Consider the following 27,701-nt stretch of genomic DNA (forward strand, 5'->3'; position numbering starts at 1 on the left):
ATCCAATATACTAAAGACCTAAATATAAGACCCCAAACTACAAAACTCCTAAAAGAAAGCAGGAGAGGAGGTTCATGATATTGCATGGCAATGATTTCTTGGATATGCTGCCAAAAGCACAGGCTAATGAAGGCAAAAATAGACAAATGCAACATCATACTTAAAAACTTTTGTTCATCTGAAAGGCCCAGCAGAGGGAATATGGTTAATGATATTGTAATAGCGCTGTATGGGGGCGGGTGGTAGCCACACTTGTGATGAGCATAGCATCGTGCATAGAGTTTTTGAATCACTATGTTGTACACCTGAAACTAATGTAACATTGTGTGTCAGCTCTAATAAAAAGAAGGAAAAAACCCTTTTGTTCATGAAAGGACATAATCAACAGAATGAAAAGGCAGTCTATATGGAATGGGAGAAAATGTTTGCGAATCATATATGTGAAAAGAGATTAATATCCAGAATATATAAAGAATTCCTACAATTCAAGGGGTGCCTGGCTAGCTCAGTCAATAGAGCATGCAACTCTTGATTTTGGGGTTGAGTTCAAGCCCCACATTAGGTGTAGAGATTACTTAAAAATAAAATCTTTAAGAAAAATGAAAAGAATTCCTACAATTCAATAATAAAATAATCAAATAATTAGATTAAAAAAGGGCAAAAGACTTAAACACTTCTCCAAAAATGATATACCAATGGCCATCAAGAATATGAAAAGATACTTATCATCATTAATCCGAGAAATGCATATCAAAACCACAGGGAGATAGCACCTTACACCCACTGAGATGCTACTATCAAAAAAGCATAATGGGGCGCTTGGGTGGCTCAGTTGGTTAAGCAACTGCCTTCGGCTTTCGTCGTGGTCCCAGGGTTCTGGGATCGAGCCCCACATTGGGCTCCCTGCTCAGCGGGGAGCCTGCTTCTTGCTCACCCTCTCCCTCTGCCCCTCCCCCTGCCTGTGCTCTCCTGCTCTCTCTCTGTCAAATAAATAAAATCTTAAAAAAAAAAAAAACAGAAAATAGGTTTAGCAAGGACGTGGAAAAATTGGAACCCTTGCGCACTGTTGGTGGGATGGTGAAATGATGCAGCCACTATGGAAAAAATATGACCTTTCCTCAAAAGATTGAAATTGGTAAATTTAATATATTCTTTATTACAATTAAAAATTTTTAAAGAAATTAATAATTTTTTTAATTAGAAAAAGGGAGGGTCATGCTTTGGAGCCAGCTCAGCTACTTCCTATGAACATTTAGGACAATTACTTGTGTCCTCTGTGCTTCGGTATCCTGCAAAACCGGGACTGTAATTATACCTACTTCGCAGGGTTGTTTTAATGAATAAAGGATGCAACACGTGTAAGAGCACTTCGAAGAGTACTTAGCAAATAGTAAATATATACTTAATGTTAGCTATTATTATCTCCAGGTGATGGGATTATGTGTAAGATTTTTGTGTCTTGTGTTTTCTATAGGAAATAATCTTTTTTGCAATAATAAAAAGAGTGGAAGTTTAAAAAAATAATGCTTTTCACGATGACCCATTGCCTCTAAAGTTTAAAATCCTTATTAGAAAAGCTGTATCACCCACCTAGAACATTCTTTCTCTGTGCCCTGCCAGAGTACTCTTAAAATACATTTTTAAAAAGCAATATCACCCTGCTCTTTGGGCCTCGTACAACTCTTCTGGACATGTTCTACATACCTCTTTTTAGTACTTTAGCATGGATAGTTTGTATTTCCCTATCAATCCACTTAACTTAGTTCTTAGATGTTAGGCTGACTTCTCCATCCTTGAAGCCCCAGTAATGAGCCTGGCACTTGACCTATGTATGCTGGGGTTTGCTATAAATTAAGTAAACTGGGAGCACCTGGGTGGCTTAGTCAGTTAAGTATCTGACTGGATTTCAGCTCAGGTCACGATCTCAGGGTCCTGGGATCGAGCCCCATGTCGGGTTCCGTGCTCAGCAGGGAGGAGTCTGCTTGAAGATTCTTTCTCTCCCTCTCCCTCTGCCCCTCCCTCTGCTTGTGTGCTCTCTCTCTCTCTCTCAAATAAATAAATCTTAAAAAAAAAAATTAAGTAAACTGATTCTAGCAGAGCTTTGGGAGCTTTTCAGGGTTCCTGATGTTTCCAGAGGCTGAAAGTGGTCCTTTAGAACAGTTTTCGCCTCTGGTATAGGAACTTGGGCCCAAATCACAAACCTGGTCTTATGTTTATATACAAGTGCATTGTCATTGCCAAGATTTTGGCTTCATCGAATTGGCACTGGGAAACACGAATCTCCGCTGAATGTTGCCATATTCTTTACAGCAATGAAAACGAATGGTGGGCATCTATAACTTCGGTTTACCCAGACCTCTGGGGAGTATGCACTAAGGTAACATGATCATCGGGCATATAAAGTAGTATTTAGGATATTATATCAAAGGTTCCTTTTCTTTATAAAAATTACCTTGGTTTACAGACACATCTAACAATTTTCATGGAGAAACCTAACTAAGGACAACTGAAAAGAGGTCTATTAGTGTGCAATTAATGAAAATTTTGGATTCTAGAAAAAAAATTAAAAGGCAGTTTTATTTATAATAACTTAGAAAATATTTTCTTGCAGGCTCCATATGGGGATCTGCTGTGATAAACAGAGAAATGCTTTGTATTTAACATTCAATAGCTAATATATTTTAAAGTGCTTCTAAGGAATTTAAAGCATTTGATAAATAATCTTTCACCTTAGATACTTTACATAGGGACCCAATCTTCTTCATACATTTAATTTACATTGTTAATATGTACCATTTAAAATAAAATAAAGGCAAATTTTAGCATAATTTATTCCTTCTTGAAAAACACAAATCCTAGGGGCTCCTGGAGGGTTCAGCTGGGTGGGTGTCTGCCTTCTGCTTGGGTCATGATCCCAGGGTCCTGGGATGGAGTTCCACATTGGGCTCCCTGCTCAGTGGGGAGCCTGCTTCTCCCTCTCCCTGTGCTCTCTCTCTCTCACTCACTCTCTCTCTCAAATAAATAAAATCTTAAAACAAACAAAAAGAAAAAAACCCCACAAATCCTATATTGATATAGCTTTGCTCTTACTAGGAGCTCAGTATTACAACACTATCAACTTGCTACCTAATGGGAAAATCTGTGCTTGTTCTTGGGAAGACCGATGCGTGTTTGTTAAGATATTGGAGTATGACTGTATAGTGAGACTAGAAGTAAGGGACTCTTGGAGACTGTATGTATTCTTAGAACTATTATGTGTTCATTGGAGAGATTTTGGAAATTCTACCTGGGACGATTGGGAGAGGATACTTAAGTCACTTTAGGATTAAAAGCACTAATGGTTATTCATGCAGGGGCAGGCTTTCAATCATCTTTTTCCCCCCCATTAAATGCTAATAAAATAAATTTGCCAAGGAATGAGTAATACATTTATACTAAGATATTCAAGGTCATCCATCTTTTAAAGAACACAGTAAGAATGTACTTATTAAATAAATAAAAATGAACACAAACTTGTATTAAATTCCCTAATTTCAACCAAATGTGTATTTTGGGTTTTCTTTGGCACATCTCCTATATAGCTCACATCTTTTAAAAAAAAAAGATTTGTTTCTTTATTTCAGAGAGAGAAAGAGAGAGAACGTGCAGTGGGGAGGCAGAGTGAGAGAGAGAATCCTGAAGCAGACTCCCCAGGGAGCATGGAGTCAGTCATGGGGCTCCAACCCAGGACCCTGAGATCACGACCTGAGCCAAAACCAGGAGTCAGTCACCCAACTGACAGAGCCACCTTTTTTTTTTTTCCCCAAAGATTTCATTTATTTATTTGAGAGAGAGAATGTGTGAGCAAGGCAGGGTGGGGCGCAAGGGAGGAGGGGCAGAGGGAGAGAGAGAATCTCAAGACTCCACGCTGAGTCTGGAGCCTAACCCTGGGCTTGATTTCAAGACCCTGAGACCATAACCTGAACTGAAATCAAGAGTTGGACGCTTAACTGACTGAGCCACCCAAGCACCCCTATAGCTCACATCTTTAAAAGCAAAAAAAACCAGAAAAACCTGGAACAACCTTTGTTTTTCTGTAGCTAATTTTTATGGTTTTATTCTAGCTAATGACTTTTCAACACAGGAATTCTCTTGAAGGAAATATCCCAAGCTCTGGATGAGATGGGGTGGGGAAAACTATATTGTTAATTGTTTTCAGAGGATCCAACAGCTCAAATTCCACTGTCTGGTCCTAGATATCCAGGGGGGAAGTAGAGCACACAAAGAAGAGAAATGGAGATAATCTCTCTTTTCCTCTGCTCATCTATCCTTCTCTCCCTATACCCAGCTTCACACACACACACACACACACGTCTGCTGCTCTTAGGAAAAGGGAACACCTTGCTCAGTTTTATTAATCTGAAATTTATCATTATGATTACAGCTTGGTTCTTTTGTGTCTTTAAAAGCCTTCCTTAAAATGCAAATTCCCAAGAAGAGGGGAGGAGTTTTAAAAAAAAGCAAAACCATGGGGGTGCGGGTTGGGCTCATCATATCTTAAACTGTTAAGCACCCACACCAGGGTTATCACTTAAGGCACTTGGGGAGGTAGGGCGGTACCTGAGAGAAGGGCAGAACCGTTAGGGAGCAAAGTAGAGACAGGTGAAGAAGGTGGAAGAGTGTAGACCCAGACCTGCCTCACCTCACTCTACACCTCTAAATAATCCTAGAGGGTCGCAGGTTGTTGACTCAGTATCCATTATTTTATTTTACATTTGTAGTCCTCTGCAGGTCACAGTGTATTTTCATTCTGTAATTGATTTGGTCTTCTTAACCTATGTGGTGGGGGGAGGGCATGCATTTTATTAACCTTTTTCATTTCTTATAGCTACATGAATCTCAAATATAAGGATACCCAACATATCCATTTCAATGGGAAAAAATAGGTTCCAGAGAGGTGAATTGATATTTCCCAAATCTAAAAGCTAATTAGAATCCAGATTTCCTGATGCCTAAACTCTACGTTCCATTTACTATTCCTCATAGACTCTTTAGACATCTGCTCAGTTCACATACAAGTAATAGGAATACATCCACAGAGAGAATATTTTTAGAAAGTATATCTATACATAAGTATAAATAGCTTTTCTGTACATCACTGCTATTTTGAAACATTGATCTAAAAAAGCTTAGTGACTATATTTTGTGCTAATGCCCCACTTGTCTGTCAAACTTTAGCCAACCTCTATCTGCTGAAACCCAGCCTCTATTTGGAAGTAAGTGGAAAAAACCTTGGAGCCGTAAGGAAAATAATTACCATGAAGACCATCCACTAATGCTAGAAGATTCAAAGAGCCACTTTAAAGTTCTACCCTCAAATGTATTGATTTATTTTTTGAGCTCTAAATAGAGATAATGCTTTAACTAGTTTAGCAAATAAGTTTCTTTCTTTTTAAAAGAAGATTTTATTATTTTCTAAGTAATCTCTACACCCAGTGTGGGGCTCGAACTTACACCCCCAAGATCAAGGGTCACGTGCTCTACTGACTGAGCGGGCAGGTGCCCTAGCAATGAAGTTCCTTAATCCAGAGCAAGTGAAATGATTTAAAGGAAAGGATAACAGAGTCACTGTGCATTCAACAAATATTTTTTAAGTGCCTACTATGCTCCATTACACTGAATGCCAGAGAAGCAGAGATGAAAGTGCAGAGAAGCAAACACATAATGATGTGATAAGTGCTACACTAAGGGAAGGCATAAATCCCTGTCAAGTCCCAGAATGGGCCATGCACTGTTCTGTATGAGGGTGAGACGGAGATTCTCAGAGCACTAGATTCACTAGTGACATCTAGTGAGTCTTGGTGATTGGGTAGGTGAGAAAGAACCCGGTCCCTTTGGGGAACAGATGTGACTAGACAAAGAAGTAGGGCCTGGGTCTTGGGGGCTTTGTATGTTAAGGGGTTTATTGTTTTTATTTTTTAAGGATTTATTTATTTTAGAGAGCAAGCGAGAGCAAAAGCAAGAAAGAATCCCAAGCCGACTCTGCCCTGAGCACAGAGCCTGACACACAGCTCAGTTTCATGATCCTCAGATCACGACCTGAGTGCAAAGCCAAGAATCAGAACTTATCCAACTGGGCCACCCAGGCACCCCTGTGAAGGGGTTTGAATGGTATTTCATAAACAGTGGAGACCATGTCTAAACTGGAAAGCGAGGCTGAAATGTCTTGAATTCTGAAAGTTACATCTAAATATAATTGTAATGTAGCCTGGAATGAGGACCAGACACTGAGATACCAGGTAGGAGGTGATTGTAATAATTCAGTCAAGAAATGGTAAATGCTGGGGCACCTGGCTGGCTCAGTCAGTGGAGCATGAGACTCTTGATATCGGGGTTATGAGTTTAAGCCCCATGTTGGGTGTAGCGATTGCTTAAAAATAAAATATATAAAAAAAAACCCCACAAAAACCAAAATGGTAAGTGCCTAAACTATGGCAGTAACTTTTGAAATGGAGGGGAAGGAATTGATTCAAGAGACAGTAAAATAGCAGCCATGGAGCGATGTAGTGATCTGGTGGAGGAGGTGGGAAGAAAGGGAGAGAAGACTCCAGAGTGAGCCCCAGATTTTTTATTTGGCTGGTGGATAAATGAGTGCTACTATATAATGAGGAGCACTGAGTGAGAAACAGACTTAAGGCAAACATAATAGTTTAAATTTTTCATATGTAGAGTCATAGGTGACTGGGACATTCTGAAAATATCCATTAGGGAACTGGATCTACAGACTGGAGTTCAGGGCACAAGTTCAGACTGGGACAATCATAGCAGGAAGCTGGCGGCTTTGGCCAACAGCAAGAGGCAGAGTAGACAGAAGGCTTGGGGAGCAGAAATTCTGGTGACATTTAGGAAAAAACGGCCATACATGCTTCAACAGCTCCTGAGGTATTTCCTGTCCAACAGCTTAGGACAATATGACATAATTTCCTAATCCCTTCCCTCACAAGAATGGCTTCCTACAACACCATTCTCCAAAGAATAGGCAGAGTGATATTTTAAAGTGTAAATTGTGGGGCGCCTGGGTGGCTCAGTCGTTAAGCGTCTGCCTTCGTCTCAGGTCATGATCCCAGGGTCCTGGGATCGAGCCCCACATCGGGCTCCCTGCTCGGCGGGAAGCCTGCTTCTCCCTCTCCCGCACCCCTTGCTTGTGTTCCCTCTCTCGCTCTCTGTGTCAAATAAACAAAATCTTTAAAAAAACGTGTAAATCGTGTTATGTCAATCCTTGCTTCTCTGACTCAAATCCAAACAATTCAGCACAGACCAATAAAGTTCTACCTGTGATCTGGCACCTAGCTGCCTCTCTCTCTGATTGCATCTCCTACTAAATGACTACTAGGGTTAACACTAGGAGTTAACAGCCACTCTGCTCCTCCCTTAGGGTCTTTGTACCTGCTGTTTCCTAGGTCTGCAATGCTATTTTTCTAAGTCTTGTGGGTTGGTTCTCTCTCTTCATTCACGCCTCTTTGTTCTAAGTTTACTTCCTTGAGACTTTTGACCAATGTAATGTGTGTCCCCACTTCTACCATTCCCCATGCTCAGTCTCATTACCTTGTTATGGACTTTATAGTACTGGCCATTATCTGAATATATCTTTATGTATTTACTATCTACTTTATTGAAAATGGTGATGTATAAAGGTAAATTTCCACATTTATTATTTTTTTCTAAGTAAGCTCTATGCCCAACATGGGACTTGAATTCATGACCCCAAGATCAAGAGTCACATGCCTACTGAGCCAGCCCAGCACCCCACATATATTATTTCTTAAGGGAAGCAGAAAAAGTGGTATGGAATCCTATAGCTGAAACTCTTGAATTCCCCTTGAAGGTTTTTATTTAGTTTGCTAGATTCTGCCAAGTCACAAATGTTTGAAGTAGGTCAATGACCTGTCAAATGTTTTAAAATATTTGTTTGGTTAAGGTGTTATAAAATGTAATCACTCCACAATACTCTGACCCTAGACTCACTGAGACACTATCCACTTTAACTGGTTTAGCTACATAGAAAATTGCTAAACAAATGAAACAAACGACAAGAATATAAAAAAGTTCAAGAAATGCCTGAAATTAATTTGATGCCTTTAACTGGTTTTGTAATACAATTGTATAGGTGGTGCCAATCTCCCTTATCCAAGTTCCTCTTCATTTCGGTGAGGGAGGCATACCTCATCAGAGGTCGTGTAATTTTTTTTAAAATTTATTTTTTATTTTTATTTATTTATTTGACAGAGAGAGACACAGCGAGAGAGGGAACACAAGCGGGGGAGTGGGAGAGGGAGAAGCAGGTTTCCCGCCGGGCGGGGAGCCTGATGTGGGGCTCGATCCCAGGACCCTGAGATCATGACCTGAGCCGAAGGCAGACGCTTAACGACTGAGCCACCCAGGCGCCCCCAGAGGTCATGTAATTTTAAAGGTAGGATCAAACTGTAGCAGGGCTGAGTCTTCAGTGGTGCAGTTGTGTCCGTATCTTCAAGTCAAATCACTGGTGGACCCAACTGCGGTGTAACCAGGCTTCGGTTAATGGGAATGCTTGAAAGATGCATTATATTGAGCTCATCCAGTAAGGTTGGGAATGGAAAGGTCTTTGGATCATTGAATTTAATTCCAATAAACCTTTTAGAGTATGAGAGTCAGATTTTGGAATACCCAGATGCATAGGAAACATTTCTTTACACTGAGGATGAAATCTAATCATTTAGCTTTGGGTATGCAATACAATTAAGTGAATTGCATAATCTTGTACAAAGACCAACAGAGATTGTTCTAAAATGACTCCTTTTGTTGTTGTACCTGCCAGCCTATGGAATGTTTGTGTGGGTTTTTGTTTTTCTTTTTCCCTACTCTTTTCTTTTTTTTTTCCAGCGATAAATAACTTTTTAAACACAACGTATGTATAAATATAAAGTTTATTTAGCATAGTGTTTAGAAAAATAAGTTCACATCATTTCAGAAAACAAATAAAACACTTAATTGTCCAGGCATAAACCCCTATTACAGTACAACATACATACTTTAGATCTCTTTGGTTGGGTAATTAAGCACAGAAATGTTCTGGGACATGCTCTGTGTGCCATCACCTCACAGTGCAGTAGAGACTCTGTCACCCCACCCCATGATATACATTCTGTATAGATTTTCTCTTTGTGTAAGGCACAGTAAAACCATATTGAGTCTATAACCGGTCTCCTCTAAACATACAGTACATGCAACAAAAGAACAAAAATTGAGAACCCTGAAAGCCAAGAGTCACATGCTACATAATTGATTAATAAAATGTACGGCGGTAATATTAAATTAACATGAAATGTCTCAACTAGATACAAAATAACTCTTTTTAGGCTCTATCATCTAAGTTCTAGGAAGACTTCGAAACATCTTTTGTAAAATGTAGTTCTTTTCCCCACAAATGTCCTGAATTATTTATATTTTTATGATGAGATGATCTGTCAAAAACATTGTAAAAGAATGAAGAACTTCTGGCTATGTACTAACACACACTTGCCTAACGTAGCAGGGCAGGCTGCAACACATGCCCAATAATCCAACTTTTGACATGCAAAATGCAAGGGCATATACAAGGAGATTTAAGGTCAGTGTGCAATTTAACTACACATTTTTTACCTATGGCTATAACGTCTACTTGCCTTTCATAACACAAGAAAGGCACTGAAACGTGTACGATTCAGTCTTTTTGTTACTATAAATATATATGAGCTATGAAGCACTACAACACAGGTGTTCTTGCTTGATTGAGGAACAAATGCACCTTCTCTTTAAATGACAAAACTGTTCTTTACTAGCTGTAACTAAGAGCTAAATGCCAAATTCTGGCAGAGTGCATAGAGAGCCTCACACCAAAAATCCCACAGCCAGCAGCAGGGGTTGGGCTTTGCAGGGAGAGTTTTTACCCCTATTCTGATTCCTCTTTGGGGATCATTTGAGGGTCATTTGCAGCATCTTCAAGCATTGGTTTATGTAAGAGAAATTCTGCCACATGAACTCCAAGGGTCCTGAGTCTGGCCCTTGGTATTGCAAAAAACATTTGCAATTCTGTGCAAGGAGATCATGGGGTTTATCTTATTTCATTCACATATGTATGGGCTATAAACCAACTGGCCCTTATTTTACTGAAAGAATAGAAAAGAACAGTAAGTTCTCTAGAATGTGCATTGATTCTTACCTGGTATATTGTGTAGCTACCTGAAGTAATTGTACGGGTATAATTACATCATGTTGGGAGTATGAATGGGTTTCCTAGGTAAGTTTTAAGTTTTGTGCTATCTTTTCTTTTTCTTAAGAGAAAAAAAAGAGGAAGAACTGTGAATAAAAGAGAGGCTTATTATATTTTTGGAAGACATATGAAACTTTTCCAGTTATATATATGATATATATAACTTTTTAAACGTTCCCATCTCCCTTATTAGATCGGTATTTTAAAATAACGAACAAAAACTCTTGCTATCTGCAGCCATCAAGTGAAAAGCCATCATTTTCATGTAAACTACACTAGAGAACCATATAATTAATCTCAGTAACATGATCAGCACACACCTACAGGAAAAAACAACAACAATAAGCTGAGTAAGTAGTGGTGGAGGAGAAGAGAACTCTAAAACACCTGACTTTGTTAAAAAAAAAAAAAGATGAAAAACTGTAGTTTCAGCAGTTTAAGAACATTGACTAATTCCATAAAAAAGATGGGATCTAAGTTCTTTAGCAAAACGATGGGAAGAAGTCTTGATAGGGCTCTTTACCTATGTCTGCGAGTTCCATTTGCAATAACAAGAAAAGGTAAGTCCTCTATGGCCGTTATTCAACATGCTCAGCTGATGGGCCTGTTGGGATCAAGAGTACACTCTTTGTTCTGATCTCAAAGAGAGCAACACTGGTAACATCTTTATGTTCAACGACTTTAAGTCATCTCCGAAGAGATCATTTTCTCACATTTCTTGCTTTGCAGACACCAGAGACTTTACTCACTACATAAATGTGTATTTGCATTATTCCATTTTGTGTTCAGTCCTGATAAAAACTATAACCACAGCTCACAACATTATCAAGCAAGCTTCTCAAAGAAACCCCAAAAGATTTACTTTTAAACAAGACACGATAATATAGTGCAAATAACAGTTGTATGTCATAACGTAACAACTGATCCAAAACACTTAGAACTAAGTTTCATCAGGGCAGAGTTTTGCTCAAGAGAATTTATATATTCTTTCCTTAGTTTAAAATGGTTGTTTTCATAGTCTACAGAATTAATTTTACATGGTAATCTATGATTGTTATTTTCATTGTAATGAAGAGCATCAAATATAATCAGTTGTTCATCCATTTACATCATAAACATAATTATATAAGTGAAACTTACGTTCTTCAGACTTAAAGCAATTTTGTGGTGAAAATAACCCTGTTAGATAGAAAAGAGCCATCAGTGCTTTTGTTGACACTTCTGTACCTTAGTAAGAATAATTAAAAGGCCACAAGGCATAAAGGCACATAGAATTCTATAGAAAACACATTTAAATGAATCAGAGAGTTGCTAAATAAAGAACAAGGATGTGAAAAGAAGTACCAAAATTCCAATATTGGGAGTTAGATTGCCTGTTTCAGTGTTATTAATATTGACCATAACAGACTGCTGATAAAAATCATTACTTTTAAAATCCTACAAAAAGTAAAACTTTGTTGGAAATAACTATGTTCACTTCCTGTTCAAGCAATAAAAATAAATTAAACAGTAAGAAAACATTTTTCTTTTCAGTTCATAGTGTCTGAAGTATAAGAGAAACATATACAGCATAAATAAAATTCACTGTAATTCCTCAAATCCTGGCTTATAAGACTAATATATTTACACTCATACTGAAGTTTATTTCAGAGTTTTTAGTGGAGTTGCAAACTTTCTCAGCCCCACTGGACTATTAGCAAGCACATTTGGAAATGTGTAGAGACAAACCAAGACTTTCACAAAAATGCTGAAAAACAGAAATGCATATATTCAAAAATAAACCTTTAGAATAGTGCGGAGTACCATTTATGCTTCTTAACCTCATCAATGCCCATGGAGTAAGAGTAAACAAAAATAACTGTATTGTTTCTAATGCCAATGTCAGGTGTATACCGTTTAAATTTAAAGAACTATAGAGCTCCATTTGACCTTAGAATTATATTAAGTCAACCAAATGATACACTTTGACTTGATATATTTCATCTTGTTCCTTTGTCTCCATCTATTTAAAAGAGAACATATGTGAACGAAAAAGCTGCAGCGATGCAGTTCTATTCCTGTATATTTAACTGTGATCTTCATGCAGATCAATCCAGTCTCCTGAATTCATTTACTCACAAAACTAGTGTTTCCCTGTAAATGGGAAAATGCTTTATGTCCTCAGGGCTCCGTGAAAAGATCTGCCTGCTGATGCCAGAAAAAAGAGAGAGAGAGAGAACTCAAGTTTATAAGTCTTGCATATCTTCATCCAATTGGACAGTTTGGAGCTTGGCAAGCTCTTTTTTGTCTGTTTCCAGGTCTTCACAGACAGTCTCGACCATGCCCTCTAGGACATACTTGGATTTTGAGTCCAGCATCATTAAGTTGCTTGTGGCTTTGCCCTCAGAATTTGTTAAGAAATTCTCTTTTATGTTAGCTACTGATTGCAGAACCAAACGATGTTCTCTGACAAAATCCTGGTGTATTGCTGGGGAAGGGTGACCCACCTGGTCTTCAGCTGTAGGAACAATTTCCCCAAGGGCAGCCTGGGTCATGGGGACTGACAAGAGATCTTGACCAGTAATAAGGGAACAGTTCTGAAGAGTTGCATAGTTGGTGTTGCTGACAGATGTCACAGTAGATTTGCTCGCCACAGGTGCAGACATTGGCTGGCTATCAGCAATGTCAGGGTTTAGCTCGGTGGGATTTAGTAAGGTAGGGGGAGTCAGGGAAAAATGGTGAGTTGGGGATACATTAACTAATGAGGAGGCCAGTGGATGGAGGCCACTCCCCGAGATACTTTCAGAAGACAGGTTTGCATTTATTTGTGCATTCTGATTGACAGGCATCAACTGAGAAAATACCAGGCTCCTCTCCAAGCCCTCCTGTTTAACAGATCCTACAGTCTGGCCTGAATTAGGAACAGTGTATACCACTGCACTGGGAGCAAGAGAGCTCAAGAAAACCTTTCCTTGCTGGACTGTGGTGGACTCACTTGTAAATGTGCTCCCATCTGAAGTGCTTGAATTTACTGAAATATTACCTAAAAAAAATAAAGTACAGATTATCATTGATAGAACTGATAAGGAAAGAAAAAAAGATACTTTTTTACACACATGATTTTTCTCAGGTTCAGTAGAATCACCATCAGCACTTAAAACTACAGATTCCCAGGCTCTCCTCCTGAGAATCTGACTCAGTAAGTCCTAGAACAGGTGTATTTTAAACTCCCAAGTAAGTCTGATGACACAGTGGAAGTGAGAACTACTGGTTTAGAAACGAAGTGTGAGAAAACCTTTTTTTCCAGGTTCTAATTTCCATCAAGTTTCTGGTTCACTATTACCAACTCAATTTCTCTCAGTCAGTTGATAGTTGTAGCTAGCTCTGCCAGTTAGAACTAGAAAACACAAATGCAAAACAAAATGCCTTTGTTCAGGACAAGTTCAGTAACCGACATAAATGGATATGTAGAAAATCCCCATAAAACGAGTTGCCCTGGGGCCTGAAGTTAAACCATATAAACCTGTACAGACAAGTTTCAAACTTTCACCAAACTAACCATAAAGTAATGTCAAATCAACAAAATATTCAATAGTTTTTTCTTTTGTTGTGCCAGTTCTGAATTTTCAGGGTTGCAGTGGATAGGAAGAATTAATGATAATAATAAAATGTACTTCTAAAATTACAGATTAATGTAAATAACTAGAGCTAATGCTTCTTTAAAAGGTTTGTATTTTGAGGCTCTCACTATAATGGTCTACAGAGACCAGAAGTAGAAAAAGAAACCTAAGTGGAAAGCTGAGAAGATGTTCAAAATCAGGTAACTCAGACAATGGAGATGAATTAGACCCTTCCCCTCACTCCTACTATCAAGTAAAACCCTTTTCTTTTTGAGTCTTTACATAGGCACAGTAAAATGATGGTAATTATCTTGCCACTGAAAGGTGGACCTGAGGGAATTTTGTGACAGAATTACTCAGATGGGTTGTTTACCCTGATCTTGAATTAGATGTTCAGTAAACTATTATTTTGAGAAAACAGCTCAATATTAAAGGTAATTCACCTAAAACATTTCCCTTCTTGAATTAGAATAACTGTGATTATAGTACCACGTATATTGATAAATAAATGTCATAGGGCTGTTTATATGTCTCCCAAACACTTTTTAAGCACCTTAAATGCAAAGGAATGTCTTTAAATGAAAAAAAAAAAAAAAAAAGAAAGAAAGAAAACACTGTATTTAAGCTTTAAAAAAAATTTAACCACTAGAAAGTATTCTTCATGGAAATACTGGTGTTAATAAAAACATCTCTGCATATGTTTGGGTTCTTCCCTAACACAAATGTTTGTTCCAGGCCAAACAAATGAAAAGGCTTTTACTTGACTTCAACGTAAGTGTGCTTTAGAATTCTTGTTGGCTGCTAAACTGTAGCAAAATCATCTGAAATATTTATTTTGCTATGTGTTATGTATTCGTGAAACTATTTGCCTGTGTATATGCGAACAAAACGATTAGTTATTTTTTTCAGGGAACCAAAAATAATATGACAGGACATTTTCCCCAACCGCTACTGAATATAAATAAAATAATATTTTTGAATGTGTAGAAATTATAACATATATGAATGAAGGAGGAAAAGCAGATGTGATCCAAAACTTGATATTTAAGTATAACTGCACTTGAATTATAAATTGGACAATAATTTCAAAATCAGTTAAAAAAATCCAAACGAAAAAGGACATAGGTGAAAAGCCTAACTTTGTAATGACGGTAAGGAAAAAAAACCCTTATTTTCTCAGATTATAAAGTGAGTAAAAGATGTAGAAAATCCGCATATAAATACTAACTATTGAAAGATAATCTACCTTGTCTACACATTTTAAGGCAAGTTTCAGTATCTGTTTTTGAGAAAGCCTGAATCCCCAAATGCTTTATTGAGAACAGCAGTCCATAATTACTATAAAGGAACGTTGCTTCCTGGACCCATCTGGTTAAACTTACGCCTTTAATGCACCCAGTCTAAGGATTGACAGCTCTGTTATTTGATCTTAGCTATTTTAACCGAAAATGCTATTCTTATTCATATTAAATGTCCCATTTTAAAAATTAGCTATGGGGCGCCTGGGTGGCTCAGTTGGTTAAGCGACTGCCTTCGGCTCAGGTCATGATCCTGGAGTCCCGGGATCGAGACCCGCTTCGGGCTCCCTGCTCAGCAGGGAGTCTGCTTCTCCCTTGGACCCTCCCCCCTCTCGTGCTCTCTCTCTCGCTCTCTCTCTCAAATAAAAAATCTTAAAAAAAAATTAGCTTTAGTTTATAATACTTTTCTAGTAGCATATTTCTAGATTACATGTGAAAACTATTTCTGCTTTTCTTCTCCCCCAGTGTACATACCAGACTTTTTGCTCAAATCTGTTGTCTTTAAAATGTTATCTACTGTTTGGAAATTTCCTAAAGAGAGAAAAGGGGTTAGATCCACATTAAATTATTATAAAATGAAGCACTTTGACTTTCCTTGTGGTTTCCATATTTTTGCCTTAGGTTGGATAAAGACTTAACTTAATCCTTTCCAGAACTTGGAACAATGAAGAAATACATGGTGTGCTGCCGGAGTTTTGTGTTTTACTACCCTTTTACCTGAGAATTGATTTTATAGAATGAAATGTACTCAACAACATTTTTTCCATTAATGCCTCCTATAAACTGAAGTAGATCATAGTTGTGGAAGCAAAAAAAAGTTGTGCATAAATGGATATTTTTTTGATAAAGCCATTTTACAGGAAGCTGATCTTTAAGGCAAACAATGACTTAATTTTGGCTTCGCAGAAATCTGGACATTCAGATTTGCTTACAGGAAGGCACATGGTCAGTGACATCCCCCACTCCTAATTTTAAGGGGCCATACCACCTCCACTGCCATTCTGACTATTCCTGTTTCTATATACAAAAAATGACACCGAGCCATCAGACTTGCTTAAAGTCAGTGAAGACGTGGCATATCAGCCTCAGGCTTCCCAAACTTCAGATCAGTGTCTGCTTTAGCATATTGCCTTTAGTAAAGCCACAAACATATAGAATAAGGCTTACGGTTGCCTTCCTAAACAAACCCACACATTTAGGGGGCCAGTACACATGCAGAGCCATAGACACCCAGTCACGTATTCCTCTGGTTTTCCTTTAGGTCTGTTAGTTTTAATTACAGGAGGAACATGAATCAAACACAACCGATCCAGTCTTTTTAGCCTGCCCTTCTAAAATACTTCTTGGTCAAACAGAAAATGCTTAGGTAAAGTGTACACATTCGTACCAACTGCCTTGACTAATTTTGTGTTCTTAGCAATCTTATTAATTTTTAATCTTAAAATGTCAAGCAATGGGTTATTTTGTAAGCACCAATTGACTTATCATATTTCTATAATTGTAGAACTGGCAAGATCTGCTATGACCTGTATTTTTCCATTCAGTCGTTAGGAAAATACGAGCCCATGTCCACGATGCCAGGGAACCAAACAAGCTGGATCTTACACGGGTGTTGTGAAGGAGGAGAGACAAATCAACGCTATTCTGCAGCTGTGGCAGCCAACGAGGTACCTGAACGGTAACATCAATCTATAGCTCTCACCAAATGCGTCATTTACAGCGGCTGGCTAAAACATTCACTGGTGCGTGACGGTGCCGAATGAGACTTTTACCTTGTGAAGCTGCTACGGAAACAGAAGGCAGCTGCAGTGGAGAGAATCCAATGCTCCCATTAAGGAACTGGCTGTTTGTTCCGGAATTGGGGATCTGGACAATGCCATACTGGTTAATTTGCACTGGTGTAGTAAAAGTCACCACAGAGCCTCCATCCTGGGAAGCCACCGTTTGAATGCCTTCTCTTTTTACCTCAGTGCTGGGTATCAGCCCTGGGAATGACACGGGGACACTGGAGTTGTAAGAAGTGGTGGCTGCTGGGTTAGTTGAAGAACTCTGGAGGACTTTGAATTCCTTCACATCGTGGGAGGTAGACCCCAGTATGTCACTCATGGATATACCATTGCTCACAATGTTTGATGCCATTTTTGGTGGGTTCAACGACACTGTCTGTGTGTTTCCCACATTTAATCCATTAAGGATGACTCCATTGGGTCCCTGAATGAAAGAATTACCATTAAGAAAGACAGGTGAAGTACTTGCAGGCACCAAGCTTCCATTCAACAAAACTCCAGAAGAGCTTAATGAGATCTTAGCATTTCCAATTTGTTGCATATATATGGGCTCCATGTGACTGGAAAGGCTGAGGTTAGTGACACTATCCGATGAACCGGAGAGTGGATGAGGAGACAAGTCCTCATGGCCCTTGCTGGATTCATCTTCAGTGCTGGGATTGCCATCTGACTCGCTGCAGAGAGGGGGAAAACCAAGACATTCAGAAGGTCAGAGGGATGACATTCTACATAGTGCCATTTGTTTAGAAGTCCAGGCTCTAACCCCATTAAAGTCAGTATTTAAGGAAAGCAGAGCAGGAAGTTTTTAGTCCTGTTTAAGCTATGAGAACTTTCAGCAGATTCTGACCATCCAGAGAATGTGGGAAGATAAACTCTCCTATCCCAATCATTTTACCAATAATAAATTCAGGCAAAGTCCAGAGATCTGGAAGATGTAAATTCAGCTAATAGGATTTACTATGAGAATTGTATGTACATTTTTATAGCATTGAAGTTATTCCTTCCTGTTATATACGCTGCTACCTATGCTGCAGAAAAAACTCCCTAGATGAGGTGGTCAGTCTTTCCTGTTTAGGAACTCCTTCCCCTCCCCTCAAAACCAATTCAGATTAGTGTGATCTTGGAGGTAAATGAAACTGCCAAAGGAGCAGGAGGTGGGAAGTGTTCAGTTTTGTTTGCCAGTTAGTTAACAAGAGATCATTTTCTCACCTGCTCCCAAACTTCTACTCCACCAGACTGACAACTCTCTCATTCAACAAAGTGGCTGTCCTTGATGTAGGAAAGGCACTTTCAACCCAAGAACTGTTATGTGCAGTCGCCTTTGAATCCAAAAGAAGCCATAGGGGCCTATTTAACATACACCATCCAGTGCCCTGGTGAGGTGGGAGGGAAAGGGTGTGGGTCACTCAGCAGCCTTGTAACCATCAGACCCCTTCCCCAGCACCCTCATTCCTTCTGCTCCAGACGGGGACTGTGTTCCTCAGCTCCCCGACTTTGGGGGAAATACCAAATCCGGGGAGGGGTAGTGGTGGGATTTCCCATTTGGTCTGAGGCTGGGCGGGGGAGAAAGGGGCAGTTAGTTGGCAGTTTGGAAGCGTGGTGTGACTTGGCCCCGGTAGAAGATCCACGTCCCTTGCAGTGCCCGGCGGTCGGTTCGCTTTCAAGCGGAGGGGAGGGGATTACCCGGGCTTTGGGCTGCGGGGCCAGGAGCGCAGAAAGCGCTTTGATTTACGAGCTGAGGCTGAGCCGCCGTCGCCGTCTGCGAGGGTGACTCACCGGGGGTGCGGGTGGGAGGTAGATCCGGAGAGGGGCCTAAACCAGGCAACTGGGCCGGGGGCGGGGGGGGGGGGGTGGGGGGGGGTACGCAAAGCCGGCAGAGTGTGGCTGGGGAGACGGGGAACGCGCCCAGCCGGGGAGTGGAGGCTGCTGGCCTGCGCGCCACGCCCGCTCCCCACCCCCTGCCTCGGGCCCTGAGGATTCCGACGGAGCTCCGAGCGACGGGATCCGCTGCCACAAGCTGGCGCGGGGTGACCGACGGGCCTCCTCTGGGTCTCCCCGCAGGTCTGCGGAAGGATGCACGCAGGTCGCAGTGCGCGTTTTGTTTTGATAATCGCGAGGCCCGGTCGGACACAGCGCCTCCCTCCCTGCCTTGGGCGAGGAGCGCCGGAGCCGTCGGGCCCCGGCGGGGGCGCAGGGGCAGGAGCGGCAAGGGCGGACCGCGGCGGACTCTGGAATGCGCCGGGCGATCGCTTTCGCTCGGCCCGGACGAGCTCCCTGGCGCCCAAGTTCCTTCTCTGGGCAGAACCTTCGAGCTGCTTTGGGTTCTTTCTGTCCTATGCCCGCGTGGCTGGAGACACCATCTCTTTAGGCGACCTTCTCCACAGTTCGCTCAACAATACACCAAATACACCCTCCAGGTGTCTGACTCGAAAGGACCGCACAAAAGAAGTGGAAAACCCGACATTTTCTACCAGTTGGGGCCCAAAACTCTGCCAGTCAAAAAGTTCAAACCCGCCAGGGTGGGCACTTTGGGAGGTGTGGAGCTGATAGCGCCCCCACCCCCAACTGCTGTCCCAGGAGGGAGCCAGGCAGGGTTCGGAGGCCGAGGAAGCAAGCCCCGCAGCCCTACTGCCCCGGCGGCGCTGAAACCCGATCCGAAGGAGCTCAGAATCAGGTTTCAAAACACGGCAGAGCCCAGCCGCACCAACACCCCACGTTGCCGCGGCCGCGAAGGGAACCACAGCGCGCAGGGTGAATGATTAACTCTGTCACATAAAACCTCGACGTCCCCAGCCCCCCTTCTGAAACGCTAGCCCCCACCAACACCCTCATCCCTCCAGAGCGGCCAAGGCGACCTCCAGCGCAGGTTGGGTCGGGGGGGGAGGGCGGCCGAATCCGGCGGGGGGGGGGGGGGGAGTGTCTAGGAGCGCGTGCACGCGCCCGGCCGGTGTGACCCGCTGGAGGTGCAGACCCCGGCCCGCGCTGGCAACCTTCGTGGGCCTCGGGCGGCAACTAGAGCTCCCTTTCCGGCGCCTACACACGCTCCTGCGCCCCACCAGAACCCGAGAGAGAGTGGCAACTTCAAAGCCAGCGTGATGGGGGTGGGAAACTGGGCGGCGGTGACCAGCCGAGGTGGGGGCGGGGACTGAGACCTAGGCGGGCGACGAGAAACTTCTGGGGGGAGGAGGGGGAGGGTAAGGAGGGAGGTTCCCCCGCCTCTCGCCACCGCTGCCCCCCCCATCCTCCGGTCGGGGAGAGGTGGGGGGCGGGGAGAGGTGGGCAGCCGGACCAGGCTGGTGGGGAAGGTAAGCGCCATGTTTGCGAGCACTTGGAGGAAAAGAAAGCTGGGAAGGGGGTGGGGGAGAGGAAGGGGGAGGAGGAGGAAAGTTGGCGCTCACCTTTTGGACTGGGTCTCGGAGGGGTTCCGATCGCGCTGCCGGCGGTTCTTGAACCAGTTGCTGACCTGGGTGAGGGAGAGGCCGGTGATCTTGGCCAGGTGCCGCTTCTCGGCGGGCGAAGGGTAGCGATTCTGCTTGTAGAGCTCCTTGAGCGCGTTGCGCGACTTCTCCTTGAAACAATACACCGTCTCCTCGCCGTCCCAGATGGTGCGGGGCAGGGGGAATTTCCTGCGCAGCCGGTACTTGTCCACGGCGCCCAGTGGCCGGCCGCGGGCTCGCTCGGCCTCGGTGTAGCGCGCCTTGTACCAGAGCTGCTGCAGCAGCGGGTGGTTGGCCGACTCGAAGCTGTGGCTCTCGAGGATGCTGTAGAGCTCGGGGTAGATGCCCTGGTGGAAGGCCACCAGCGCCCGCGCCTTCAGCAGGCTCTCGTTGCCACGTAGCAGGTCGCTCTGGGGCAGCGACCACAGGAACCGGGCCAGGCGGTCCAGGTTGCCCCCCTGCTGCAGCGCCTCGCACACGCAGGCGACATGGTCGGGCGAGAAGGCCAGTGGGGTCTGCGCGGCGGCGGCGGCGGCGACGGCGGCGGCCGCGGCGTGGTGGTGCCTGCCCAGAAGTTCCGAGTGGAGTTGTACCTGATCCGCCGCCGCTGCCGCCACTGCCCCTTCCTCTCCGCTCACCCCTGCGGCGGCGGCCGTGGCGTCCCCCGGCTCCAGGGGGAAAGGGGCTGGAGCCGGGGGGCTCAGCCCCGCCGCCGCGCCCCCCGCCACTTCTCGGGGCGCCTCCTGCCCTTCCGAGGCGCTTTCCATCCCATTCTCCTGCTTGATGTCCGCCGCACTTGCAATCTGCCCGGTGGGGGAGGAAGAGGACATTTTTTGTTGTTTATTTTCCTCCCTCCCTCACTCCCTCGCACTCTTTTCCTCTTTCTTTCCCCCTCTCTTACTCCTCCTTCTTCGTCTCCCTCCCACCTCCCCCCCTCCGGAAAGCCCACTCCCTCCCTCCCGGTTTCGGCTGGATCTGGCCGATCAGGTTTCCCCCCGGCCACGCAGTCACCATTAAGATAGCTGCTAGAGCAAAGTAGTGTAAAAGGATAGCTGCTTTCTGCCGTTCCCCCAACGTGACTCCTCGGGTTGCTGCATACTATATGGCACTGGCGGCCGGGCCGGCCCGGCCGCGCCACCTCATTGGCTATTTCACATTCAGAGGGAGGAGGAGACACGGTTTCTATCCCTGTCGATCACCCGCCTCCCACTCCACCCCTTGCCTTTCCCTCTCCCCCTGACCCCCAGGCACCTATACCTGAAGGGAAACACCGACATTCTTTTTAGGCCAGGCTCCTGGGCGGGAAATTACCTAATGGGGCCTGAAAACTGGACAACAGGCTCTTTCAAAGAGAGTCCTTAGGATGCCAGCGGGAATATTAATTGTGTGGCCTTAAGGTCCGGATGCTAAACTCTTTAACAAAGAGACCACCGTCAAGCATCCAGATTCCAAAATTTCGAAGATGATTCAGAAGCTTCTCTATTTTCCTATTCCCCTTTACCTCCCTTTCCAAGATGTCTTCATCAAGGATTTTGTACTCAAAAGGGTTCAGAATAGAATGTCACTAGGGAATGTTCCGAGGGGAAAACATTTATGGTAAATTAAAAAGGGGAAAATACTTGAATATCTTAAAATAATAAACCTACAAAAGAGCCCACTGAAAAGACAAAAACAAGAAACCTCGAAAAGGCATTTAACCTTCACTCACCTGGAGGTCTGGCAACACAACAAAGTTGAACAGGGTGCAACTAAGCATACAGACTCTTTAATCAATGTGTTTATCTCAGTGAATAGGGTGGAAGAGATCTAAGCTTTAGATTATAATAAAGTATGAAAATTCAAGTGTTCTGTATGGACATTTTTTATGTAAGTGTATAACTAGTTCTCTGGAGATGATATTCTTGGTAGAAACACCATTTCCAAGTGCAGGTGTCTTCCATGAGATCAGTGTGGGATCAGCAGCCCTTTCAGCAACATAGACAGATGGAAGACTGCCCTCTGGTTTGAGGTGAAATGCCTGGGGGTGGAGTCCGCTGCTGTTTGCAGTCATGTCTCTTTCATGGTTTGCATGAGGTCTTAACTCCAAAAAGGATGAACCCATGTCTGCTTCTCTGATTTCTGTGGGTCAGTTAGGTCCACCTGCTGGTATTCTTTCTCAAAATCCAACACTTTAATGACATCATCCTAATGTCATCCTTCAAGGTGGCTTTGTGTTGTTTCTGCTTCCCAGTTACCCGTAACTCCCTATTGCAGCATATTATAAAGCAGCTGTTTAGGTTACGTGCTGTCATGATCAACTTGGTGAGATTTTCTTTTTGGTGGACAGGCTCATTTCATTGCTGGCCAACCAACATGTCATTTGATTTTGGACTTGCTTTTGTACTGGCCTAATGAAGCCAGCACTGAAATCTCTGGCAGATGTAAAATTCATAGTCATAGAAAAGACCACAGGCCTACACCCCATTGGAAATATGCAGCTAGGTATCCAGCTTTAGGACAATATCTGAGATTCATAACTTCCTTGAATTCTAAAAAAATATACTCTTTATTTTAGGATAATTTTGACTTACAGAAAAGTCACAGAAAGAGTAGAGAGAGTTCCCACCTGTTTACCTAGTTTTCCCTAATGTTGACATTTTACATTACAATGATACATTTGTCCAAACAAGTTAACATTGCTGCAATATTATTAACTAAACTGTTGACTTTATTTGGATTCACCAGTTTTTCCATTAATGTCTGTCTTCTATTTCATAATCCATTCCAGAATATGACATTGCATTTCATTCATTGAATTTTTAAAGCATATTTATCAGAGCAAAGTAGATAGGAGGTAGTATGGTTTAGTGGAAAAAATGTGGACTTGGGGATCAGCTAGCTAGATGTAGTTTTAATCCTAGCTCTGCCATTTATTAGCCACTTGACCATAAAAGGTGGAAAGGATGGTTGTGAGGATTAAATGAGATAAGGTGTGCCAAAAAGGACCTGGCAGGTAATTAATCTTTGTTAAATGTTTGTTATCTTCCTCCTGATAGTGCAAAGTAGGAAACTTTTCAGTTGCATATATCTAATGAAAACTCATTTGGCTATATTATAGGGCAATCCAAGTTCAGGTCATAGGACTCTTCTTCAGGCTTATTATCAATTAAATATAGTGCGTTTATTTGGAAAACCATGTATTGGGTTTCTGCATGTCTTCTGAGCATGTCTTTTGTCTCCAGAGCACCAAGTTCAACAAATCATATAGAAGCAGCAGTGGCCTTTTATGAATTTGCCCCCTGTAGCTACAGTGGTGTTGTATATAGCTCCAGGAGGAGATTCCTGTAGAACCAGAAGTGAAATGCAACACCCAGCTCTGGATTCCTTTAGCAGGCTGAGCCTCAGGCTCATTCTGGCAGCAATTCAAAGTGGGACCGAAAGTCCTCCACTTAAACTGGGTCAGCTCCTTTGGAATGGAACACCAGACTTGAGGGTCCGTGGAGTTAATCTCAGAGCACTGGTTTACAAATGATTTGTAAAATTGTTGAATACTTCTACTTCTTACGTCTGCCATGCTGTAAACACTTGAGTCTGCTGTCGTGATATGTAGTCTAAAGTGGTGTTGTGATTTGGGAAAACAGAGTTGAGACTGGGATTGTGTGAGGGTGAAAAACAACCTGCTAGTTTCTGGATCTTTTCCTTCCTGCCTGAAGATAGTGATGAGCGTATATGGAAATCTTTTGCCATTTTAGTGTATTGGAGAAAATCTGGCTCGGCACACATTTTTACTCTTTGCTTGAATGTATTTAATGGTGTTGACCACCAAGAGTAGAGATGTCCTTTTTCAAGGCTGACTTTGGCTGCCTTGATAGGGAAGTAGAGGGAAGGCCTATATTACTGTATGTTGGTGGGTTCTTTCCATTTCAGAAGCTCATGTACTGGTACTGTTAAGAAGTTAGGTTGTAAAGTAATCTCCCAGGTAGAGGGGGTGTTCTACTGTTATTTAGTGACCAACGGTTGATGATATGTAGTCAACATTTCTGAAGGATCATTCATTTGCCAAATCTTTATTGAGTCCTGATTAAGTACAAGGTATTACACTAGGTACCGGATGATAGCAAGATGAATATTTTGGGGTCTCTGACCCTGAGGAGCTTAAAATCTGGTGGGAGCGATAAAATGCATCCATTAGGAAATACAGTAGAGGGGATGGGAGTAGGCATCTTGGGGACAGATTACGAAGGTCTTTGATGGAATGCTCAGCTTGCTGTGGTGTGGGGCACGGTAGTGGTCTGTGTCCACAGTAGTCTGTGTGTAATATCATAGCCACAGTTGATTGGTACAGGGGTGGACACTTTCCCCAAACCAAAACATTCAGAATCCTTGTCGGGGGTTTTTCAAATTTTAATGAAGAAAAAATTTAAGACTGGTAGAGGGAGCCTTGGATGTAATGCTTGGGAGTTCTCAGTAACCAAGCTATCTGCCTGTGGAGAATGCGGATGAGCAGTAGGTAGGAGGGAAGGTGACCTAGGGAGTCTCATGGGTGACAGTGGAGGGAGAAGATCCTGGCAGACTGAGTGCCAGGTTCTAATCATCTCCCGGGTGTAGCAGCACTCTTGCGTTTTTGTGGTGATACGGATTTCCCTAGGAGCCAGAAACCCCCCTTGAACTGGACTCAGCAAAAATGTGAATTTATCGGAATCTGATACCAAACAAGGTGAAAAGCTGGAATGCAACTGGTGGGAATTTAAAAGACCTGTTGTCCCATGTCACTTGCCTCTTCTCTCTAGTCAAGTTAGTTTTTGTCTTTCAAAGGGCTTTCCCCAGAACGTTGGAACCAGGGCTCCCAGTAGTTCTCAACTCACATTTTCTAGCTTCATTAAAGGGGTTCTACTGCTTTTCTTTTACTGCCAATTTGAAAAATTCTAGGGAAGATCTCTGATTGGTCCAGTAAGGGTTGTATATCAACCCCTAGGCCAGAGGGCCAGGATTGTGTTTGGCAAGCCCATTAGAACCACAGAAGCCTGTGGGGGAGGAGTTGTTTTCCATAAGAAGGGGGAGGATGCTATCTTTAGACAAGGGACAAAACAATAAATGTCCCCTAAAGATGAGGAAAGCCCAGTTTGGGTCCATAGCCTGGGGGCTAGGAAACGAGGGTCTGCATTGGAGAAACATTGCCCCAGGGAGATAGAATCTACAGACATGGGAATGCTAGAAGATGAGCAGATTTGGGAAGAGAAATAATGGGCCAGTTGGGATGCTGCTGTCTTAAGAAATGTAGGAAACCTGATAGTTTGGTGGTTTTTTTTTTTACAAAGGCTGAGGTTCCGTTTGAATCAGAAGTCAGGTGCTGTGAGGGCTTTCCTCTTCAAAGTTTTCTGATCATTCTATCTTAGTGAACCCCACGAGTAATAATGGTACGCATTTCAGAGTTTCTATTATGTACAAAGCTTTGTAGTAGGGCCACATGTCACGTAATTTAATAATTGCAGCAACCCCATGAAGTGTATTACGTGGAGGAAAGTAACTGAGGTAAGGGAGGATAAGAAATTTGGCTCAAAAACAGGTCTGTCTGATTTAAGAGGAGTCCAGGTTCTCCCCATTACATTGCCTATTTTAGATACTACTACTGACAATAATACTTACAGTACTGTTAATAGTGGCTAACAGTTACTGAGCTCTTACTCTGTGCTAAGCACTTTAAATGAAATAACTCACTTCATCTTTACAAATATTGTCCTCGATTTATAGTTGGGAAAACTGAGGCCTGAGGTCCTGCAACTAGAAAGTGATGAAGCCAGCACTTGAATCCAGCTCTCTTGGAGTGAGGGGCCAAATCCAAAAGCACTACTTTCTGCTGTCTCTAGTTGCAAGAATAATGCTCGTCCAGTAAGAGTTCCAAGTCAGCTGTTGCTACCATCCTTCTCTGATAGTAATTTACAACCTGGGAAAACGATAAAGCTGGTAGCAGTGTTTCTTCCCACAGTCTTCAGCGCTTTCTTTGCCTTGGTGTCAAGGTTTGGGCTAAAGGTAGAACAATTCACAAAGTGGTTGGGGTCTCCTGTTCAAGGACATGATTAAAGGTGTCCTGGTGGTAATAAACAATAATGCCAACTTAATGAATGACTTCTCAATGTAGTATTGGCTAAAAAAAACAGGTGAATCCCTGATGTCTACATACTAATATAAGCCCTGTGCTGCTGTAGCTTGCTTTGGTCTGCTGGTTCCCAGATGTGGTATCCAGCTGTTTGTCAGGTTCCTCCTCTGTAATCCATGGAAACCTCAACTGTATTACCACACCATGGGTTTCCTACTGAGTTCACTGTTTAAAAAAGTGGGAGTTGGAATGTTCCTTTTTTATGTTTTTATTGAAAAGAGCAAAAGTGCTATGAAAAGGTAAAATTACTATGTGTGTATATAGCTGATATTCATTGTATGGGTTAAGTTGAAAAACTTTGCATTCCTACTTCTGATGGAATTCGGGTTAGATTATAAGCTAATGCTTGGCCAAAAAATTTTTTCACAGTAAACTAGTATTTGATGCTCATTCATTCATTCTTCACTCTACTTATTCAATAAATATCAACAAATCCTTATTATGGCGTTGAACATGTGTCCCTTACGGAGGGAGAAGTTTATCCAATAGAGCTGTTTACAGACTTTGTTTTGCAATCTTGATAAATGCAGTGGATGTGGCTTACAATTGCTGAAGAGACTCAGGCTCTCAGATCTTACAATTGCTGAAATAAAGTGTATATTCTTGGGGGTGTTGGGTATAAGAACCAGGTGATGCCGTTAAGTATGCTTGACAGTCTTGAAGTAAGTGGCTCTCTGCAGATGCCAGATATTATTTATAGAAGTATCTGACATTTAGTGAGAATCTGTAATATTTAGGGTCAGTGTAGAGACTTTTGTTCTAGATCATTTTTCCAAACTTTTATCGGCAAATGCATCATATTTTCTGTGCTTGCATGACTGTGCAAGTATAAAGGAGAGTATAAAGCACAGGCTATCAAATTGTTAAAAAGAAAATGCCAGTCTGAATTATTGATTATGTACCCAGGGCATAAATCTTTGAAATCATGGTAATGTTTCCAGACAGTACAAGTTGGAATCTATGTTCTTAGCCTTTCCCTGAAAAGTACTGCTAGATGCACGGAGATGGAGCTTTGTGTGCAATTTACCATTTTAATAACCCCTCCCCGAAATCTAAGGTAGTGCACCGGCCTACGGAAGCTAAGACCGAGCCGCAGCCGCAGGACTGGAAAACTTGCTGCCGGAACGTTTGTGCTGCAGTGTCTCGCCTCCGGCCGGTGCTCATTCGCAAAGGGACC

At 42.5% G+C, this 27,701-nt stretch overlaps 1 protein-coding gene across 1 annotated transcript; it reads right to left on the reverse strand.

Moving 5' to 3' along the window:
• Positions 1-11,583: 11,583 nt before the first annotated feature.
• Positions 11,584-21,218, reverse strand: SIX4 (SIX homeobox 4). The gene is made up of 3 exons (XM_032404613.1): positions 20,350-21,218; positions 16,937-17,625; positions 11,584-13,289 (listed from the first exon to the last, which is right to left on the reverse strand). Exons 1-3 carry the CDS (start codon positions 21,216-21,218, stop codon positions 12,493-12,495), a joined length of 2,355 nt encoding a protein of 784 aa, XP_032260504.1. The 3' UTR covers positions 11,584-12,492.
• Between the last annotated feature and the right edge of the window lie 6,483 nt (positions 21,219-27,701).

This window comes from Phoca vitulina, unplaced genomic scaffold (assembly GCF_004348235.1).
Source record: "Phoca vitulina isolate PV1807 unplaced genomic scaffold, GSC_HSeal_1.0 scaffold7, whole genome shotgun sequence".
NCBI lineage: Eukaryota > Metazoa > Chordata > Mammalia > Carnivora > Phocidae > Phoca > Phoca vitulina.